The sequence below is a fragment of the Mixophyes fleayi genome, chromosome 6, assembly GCF_038048845.1.
Source record: "Mixophyes fleayi isolate aMixFle1 chromosome 6, aMixFle1.hap1, whole genome shotgun sequence".
Lineage (NCBI taxonomy): Eukaryota > Metazoa > Chordata > Amphibia > Anura > Limnodynastidae > Mixophyes > Mixophyes fleayi.
Genome location: NC_134407.1, coordinates 220652184 through 220659700, shown reverse-complemented (window position 1 = coordinate 220659700; position 7517 = coordinate 220652184). Strand labels below are relative to the sequence as shown.

At 47.8% G+C, this 7517-nt stretch overlaps 2 protein-coding genes across 3 annotated transcripts in view; both read left to right on the top strand.

Annotated features, from left to right (window-relative positions):
- Positions 1-6956, top strand: part of LOC142160021 (uncharacterized) — a 139266-nt gene extending 132310 nt beyond the window's left edge. Inside the window, exon 15 of the mRNA XM_075214941.1 lies at positions 6245-6956. Within this exon, the coding sequence (XP_075071042.1) occupies positions 6245-6805 (561 nt within the window). The 3' untranslated portion in view covers positions 6806-6956. The remainder of the gene's footprint in view (positions 1-6244) is intronic.
- The window catches only part of LOC142159857 (uncharacterized), a 242385-nt gene that overhangs the window by 1011 nt on the left and 233857 nt on the right, over positions 1-7517 (top strand). The window contains exons 2-3 of one of the 2 annotated variants that reach the window (XM_075214678.1): positions 5259-5444; positions 5569-5649. In XM_075214678.1, the coding sequence (XP_075070779.1) occupies positions 5616-5649 (34 nt within the window). In that variant the 5' untranslated portion in view covers positions 5259-5444; positions 5569-5615. Of the gene's footprint in view, positions 1-4562; positions 5445-5568; positions 5650-7517 lie in introns of those variants that run through there. The other variant, XM_075214679.1, reaches the window with a different exon arrangement.

The window sequence follows — 7517 nt, the reverse complement described above, 5'->3', positions numbered from 1 at the left end:
AGGTCTCATTACAATATGTGTCCGCTGTCATCTCCCTGTTGTGTCTGCTGACTACCTGGCATTTTCATTCAGATTAATCTATTTTCTGGGTCACATTTTAAGTGTGAGGGAGTTGGGCGCTTAATGGCATGATGATGGCTGTAACCCCTCTCCTCCTCTTTCTGGATGGCTTCTCTGATCCTCTTCAAAACTTTGAAGAAAATTACAAGGGATTTCTCGGAGAATATAAATAAATTCTTCAGTGTTCCTTGCTCTGCTGGATAACCCGGTAGATTAGGTTACTGCATTCTCAACAGTGCCCAGGAGGAATATGACACAGCCCGGAAGCAGTATGAATGTAATGAATGCTTAAATTAAATAAACTATTTCTCTGGGCAGAGAGTTGTGAGAGCATACACACTGCAGGATTGGGAACAGGTTGGAACAAGATTTTTAGTTCTGCTGAACATTCACATCAAATGATGATCTGTGCTTTGAAACGATCCTCATTCATTGCTGGTTGGTACGCGCTACTGTGATATCGGGCCAATCAGTCGTTTATCGTCTGATTGGCCCGATAATCGGCTGAAAAGTCTGTAGTGTGTACCCAGAGAATAATTACCAGTCACTGCTGGCTGACATGACTACAGGGGGTAATCACCAGTCACTGCTGTCTGGTCTGACTACAGGGGGTAATCATCAGTCACTGCTGTCTGGTCTGACTACAGGGGGTAATCACCAGTCACTGCTGGCTGACCTGACTACAGGGGGTAATCACCAGTCACTGCTGGCTGGTCTGACTACAGGGGGTAATCACCAGTCACTGCTGGCTGGTCTGACTACAGGGGGTAATCACCAGTCACTGCTGGCTGACCTGACTACAGGGGGTAATCACCAGTCACTGCTGGCTGGTCTGACTACAGGGGGTAATCACCAGTCACTGCTGGCTGACCTGACCACAGGGGATAATCACCAGTCACTGCTGGCTGACCTGACTACAGGGGGTAATCACCAGTCACTGCTGGCTGGTCTGACTACAGGTGGTAATCACCAGTCACTGCTGGCTGACCTGACTACAGGGGGTAATCACCAGTCACTGCTGGCTGACCTGACTACAGGGGGTAATCACCAGTCACTGCTGGCTGACCTGACTACAGGGGGTAATCACCAGCCACTGCTGTCTGGTCTGACTACAGGGGGTAATCACCAGCCACTGCTGTCTGGTCTGACTACAGGGGGTAATCACCAGCCACTGCTGTCTGGTCTGACTACAGGGGGTAATCACCAGTCACTGCTGGCTGGTCTGACTACAGGGGGTAATCACCAGTCACTGCTGGCTGACCTGACTACAGGGGGTAATCACCAGTCACTGCTGGCTGACCTGACTACAGGGGGTAATCACCAGTCACTGCTGGCTGACCTGACTACAGGGGGTAATCACCAGTCACTGCTGGCTGACCTGACTACAGGGGGTAATCACCAGTCACTGCTGGCTGACCTGACTACAGGGGGTAATCACCAGTCACTGCTGGCTGACCTGACTACAGGGGGTAATCACCAGCCACTGCTGTCTGGTCTGACTACAGGGGGTAATCACCAGTCACTGCTGGCTGGTCTGACTACAGGGGGTAATCACCAGTCACTGCTGGCTGGTCTGACTACAGGGGGTAATCACCAGCCACTGCTGGCTGACCTGACTACAGGAGGTAATCACCAGCCACTGCTGGCTGACCTGACTACAGGGGATAATCACCAGTCACTGCTGTCTGGTCTGACTACAGGGGGTAATCACCAGTCACTGCTGGCTGGTCTGACTACAGGGGGTAATCACCAGTCACTGCTGGCTGGTCTGACTACAGGGGGTAATCACCAGTCACTGCTGGCTGGTCTGACTACAGGGGGTAATCACCAGTCACTGCTGGCTGGTCTGACTACAGGGGGTAATCACCAGTCACTGCTGGCTGGTATGAACACAGGGGGTAATCACCAGTCACTGCTGGCTGGTCTGACTACAGGGGATAATCACCAGTGACTGCTGGCTGGTCTGACTACAGGGGGTAATCACCAGTCACTGCTGGCTGGTCTGACTACAGGGGATAATCACCAGTGACTGCTGGCTGGTCTGACTACAGGGGGTAATCACCAGTCACTGCTGTCTGGTCTGACTACAGGGGGTAATCACCAGTCACTGCTGGCTGACCTGACTACAGGGGGTAATCACCAGTCACTGCTGGCTGGTCTGACTACAGGGGGTAATCACCAGTCACTGCTGGCTGGTCTGACTACAGGGGGTAATCACCAGTCACTGCTGGCTGGTCTGACTACAGGGGGTAATCACCAGTCACTGCTGGCTGGTCTGACTACAGGGGGTAATCACCAGTCACTGCTGGCTGGTCTGACTACAGGGGGTAATCACCAGTCACTGCTGGCTGGTCTGACTACAGGGGGTAATCACCAGTCACTGCTGGCTGGTCTGACTATAGGGGGTAATCACCAGCCACTGCTGTTTGGTCTGACTATAGGGGGTAATCACCAGCCACTGCTGTTTGGTCTGACTACAGGGGGTAATCACCAGTCACTGCTGGCTGGTCTGACTACAGGGGGTAATCACCAGTCACTGCTGGCTGACCTGACTACAGGGGGTAATCACCAGTCACTGCTGGCTGACCTGACTACAGGGGGTAATCACCAGTCACTGCTGGCTGACCTGACTACAGGGGGTAATCACCAGTCACTGCTGGCTGACCTGACTACAGGGGGTAATCACCAGTCACTGCTGGCTGACCTGACTACAGGGGGTAATCACCAGTCACTGCTGGCTGACCTGACTACAGGGGGTAATCACCAGCCACTGCTGTCTGGTCTGACTACAGGGGGTAATCACCAGTCACTGCTGGCTGACCTGACTACAGGGGGTAATCACCAGTCACTGCTGGCTGACCTGACTACAGGGGGTAATCACCAGTCACTGCTGGCTGACCTGACTACAGGGGGTAATCACCAGTCACTGCTGGCTGACCTGACTACAGGGGGTAATCACCAGCCACTGCTGTCTGGTCTGACTACAGGGGGTAATCACCAGTCACTGCTGGCTGGTCTGACTACAGGGGGTAATCACCAGCCACTGCTGGCTGACCTGACTACAGGGAGTAATCACCAGCCACTGCTGGCTGGTCTGACTACAGGGGGTAATCACCAGTCACTGCTGTCTGGTCTGACTACAGGGGGTAATCACCAGTCACTGCTGGCTGGTCTGACTACAGGGGGTAATCACCAGTCACTGCTGGCTGGTCTGACTACAGGGGGTAATCACCAGTCACTGCTGGCTGGTCTGACTACAGGGGGTAATCACCAGTCACTGCTGGCTGGTCTGACTATAGGGGGTAATCACCAGCCACTGCTGTTTGGTCTGACTACAGGGGGTAATCACCAGTCACTGCTGGCTGACCTGACTACAGGGGGTAATCACCAGTCACTGCTGGCTGACCTGACTACAGGGGGTAATCACCAGTCACTGCTGGCTGACCTGACTACAGGGGGTAATCACCAGTCACTGCTGGCTGACCTGACTACAGGGGGTAATCACCAGTCACTGCTGGCTGACCTGACTACAGGGGGTAATCACCAGCCACTGCTGTCTGGTCTGACTACAGGGGGTAATCACCAGTCACTGCTGGCTGGTCTGACTACAGGGGGTAATCACCAGTCACTGCTGGCTGGTCTGACTACAGGGGGTAATCACCAGCCACTGCTGGCTGACCTGACTACAGGAGGTAATCACCAGCCACTGCTGGCTGACCTGACTACAGGGGGTAATCACCAGTCACTGCTGTCTGGTCTGACTACAGGGGGTAATCACCAGTCACTGCTGGCTGGTCTGACTACAGGGGGTAATCACCAGTCACTGCTGGCTGGTCTGACTACAGGGGGTAATCACCAGTCACTGCTGGCTGGTCTGACTACAGGGGGTAATCACCAGTCACTGCTGGCTGGTCTGACTACAGGGGGTAATCACCAGTCACTGCTGGCTGGTATGAACACAGGGGGTAATCACCAGTCACTGCTGGCTGGTCTGACTACAGGGGATAATCACCAGTGACTGCTGGCTGGTCTGACTACAGGGGGTAATCACCAGTCACTGCTGGCTGGTCTGACTACAGGGGATAATCACCAGTGACTGCTGGCTGGTCTGACTACAGGGGGTAATCACCAGTCACTGCTGGCTGGTCTGACTACAGGGGGTAATCACCAGTCACTGCTGGCTGGTCTGACTACAGGGGGTAATCACCAGTCACTGCTGGCTGGTCTGACTATAGGGGGTAATCACCAGTCACTGCTGTTTGGTCTGACTACAGGGGGTAATCACCAGCCACTGCTGGCTGGTCTGACTATAGGGGGTAATCACCAGCCACTGCTGGCTGACCTGACTACAGGGGGTAATCACCAGTCACTGCTGGCTGACCTGACTACAGGGGGTAATCACCAGCCACTGCTGTTTGGTCTGACTACAGGGGGTAATCACCAGCCACTGCTGTTTGGTATCTTTATGGCATCTGGCTCATTCTGTGTTTCTTTATAAAATATACAGCGATATCGCCTTACAGGTGTTACATGGGGCATTTTATCTTACATGAGGGCATCGATAACATTTTCACAATGATATTCTTAACACAATTTACCTTAATAAATTTAGATATGCTTTTCCTGTTTTATCCTCTCTATAATTATTCACAATAAATCCCATGTACAGAGCTCTGTCTCTAAACTATACACAAAGTTTTGTAGTGACCTTAGAATATTTCCTTATTTTAAGTTTATCCTTCCCATGATTCTCTCTGGGTCACTGTGATGTCCATTCTCTCTTTGGCACAGCTATAAACGAGCATCAGGTAGACGGCCTCAGATAAAAGTATCAGTCCCAGTGCATATAACGCTTTGCTCTCCTGCGATCTTCCATGGCCCAGCTGTTCTGAGTCCTCTGTGGTCGACCAGCTGCCACCACCACAATATCTTGCTGTTAGCACTATTCTGGTAAAAGCGAGTAATATACCTTTTGCTACAGGCTATAGACAGAGGACAAAGAACAATGGGCCCACTGAAGAAGGCAGGAGCTGCAGGAGATACACATGCTATATACACTTTACTAGAGAGTGTCTATAGGAAATGTTTACATATACAATAGTAGAATAGGGTTGTATTTGGTAAAAAAAAAACTTGTATATTTAGTACAATTCACATATACAAAACAACTCAAAATAGATATCTCTCTCAATACACAGGATTACACAATAGTGAAAAATACATTTGGTGAGACACCACTGAGCCATCCCCGTGTGTCAGGAGGATATAGCAGGACCCAGAGCCCCATCACAGTGCCTCCACCTCACTCACGGATACATGAGAGAGACAATGACTAGAAGATCCTGGAACTAACCAACAAGATCATTCAGCTGCCGACTGGAGAGGTGACTGCTGGGAATGGGACATCATACAGTAACACCAGGGGATGTGTCTTCGTGATGAATGTATCGCTGTGTGTGTCGGGGTCCTATAAGGTGTCAGGATGTCGCTGTCTATTTCTCCATGCAGGGGGTGGAGTATTTAGAGAAAAAAACAAGGATCTTTGTAAGTTCCTCATGATGGAGAATCACCGGACCGTCACATCACTGGGTAAGAGGAAACTTTCATTTATCCTAAAGGAGAGAGCAGTTTTGAGGGCCACCTAGATACACACATCATCTGATCATCACATATAAACAATGTATTCAGTTACTGTGTCTCCTACAGGTGAGTAGGCTATATTTTATCTGTTCAACAAAGTCACTGTTCGTACATTTATAATTGTAATAAAATGTTCATAGTTTGCAAATTAATATTAAACAACTAATCATTTTGAACTCAGTAATAGTATGTACATTTGCTCTTCAATATGAACAAAAAATGTATTTACATAGATTTTTTTTAATTCCTGTAGATGGATGCAAAAGCAGGAATACCTCGGAGGGACATCTCAGTTTGTCTCCATATTTTAAAATAGAAGATAATAACATTGCTCAAGATTCTCCAGAAGAAAACAGTGTTACCGTACATATATATCCAGTACTTCACAGTGCAGATATACTATCTGACCCTTCTAATCATCATGAATGTTCTTCTGATAATGAAAATATTGTTACACACTGTACAGCTCATACAGGTGATACAGTATTTTCTTGTTCTGAATGTGGGAAATGTTTTACAAAGCAGTCAATGTTTGTTAGACATCAGAATTCACACAAGGGAGAAACTATTTCCATGTTCAGAGTGTGGGAAATGTTTTACAAACAAATCAGATCTTGTTAGACACCATAGAAAGCACACTGGTGAGACACCATTTCCATGTTCTCAATGTGGGAAATGTTTTACAGTGAAAACAGCTCTTCTTGAACATCAGAGAATTCACACAGGCGAGAAACCATTTTCATATTCCGAATGTCGGAAATGTTTTACACACAAATCAGCTCTAGTTAGGCATGAAAGAAATCACAAAGGTGAGAAGCCATTTAAATGTTCTCAGTGTGGGAAATGTTTTACAAAGAAATCGGTTCTTGTTGAACATCAGAGAACTCACACAGGTGAGAAACCATTTTCATGTTCTGAGTGTGGGAAATGTTTTAAATATAAATCACATCTTGTACATCAGAGAATACACACAAGTGTTAAACAAGCTCCATGTTTTACAAAAATGTCAGATCTTGGTGAATATAAGAAAACTCGCACAGATGAGAAACCATTTCCATTTTTTGAGCGTGGGAAATGTTTCACACAAGAAAACAAATCGTATTAGACAATCGAAAATACACCCTGGAGAAAAGCCATAATAGACATGTAAAGGGGTTGCAGCAATGATCTAAATATTGCAGTAGTAGTCATCTTTCCGACAGGGGAAATCCAATGTCTATGATAGTGACATGTAATAAATTTAGACTTACCCAAAAGCTGACAGGAAAGATTTGTGACACCAGTGAATCCCGGGACTGTGACTCTGCAGACATCTAAGTTCACGACAGTCAGTTTTCTGCTCTTAAGGGGAAGATGGCAGGACCCTGCAGCAGGATAAAGTAGAACTGTTAGTACAAAATGTTAAAAAAAGCTTAGCGGTTTGTTCTATAAACACTATTAAGTTTGGTATCACTAAATTTATTTACAGCACCCGCATAATTCTTATGTGGGTGCGGTATCCGGCGGTACCAGGAAAAGGGTGCCCCGGTATCTGTCCAACCTCAGAGTGTAATAGCTAAACCTCAGCCTGCTGTGTCAAAATCGGCTGAGCGAACGGGGGAAGAACCTTTCTTGGTATAGGGAAAAAGGAGAGGTAGAAAGAGTAGATCTCAAAAGGTAAATGATGACGAGCTTATCTTAATAAATTGATTCCTTGCATTTTCGAGTAATGAAGTGGAAGGAGACATTGTTAGAAATGCTAAACGGTAGTCTTGAATTCAAACCTAAAATCACAAGGTGCAAAAAGAAGGATAGAAGACTGTACCCTTATGAGCCTA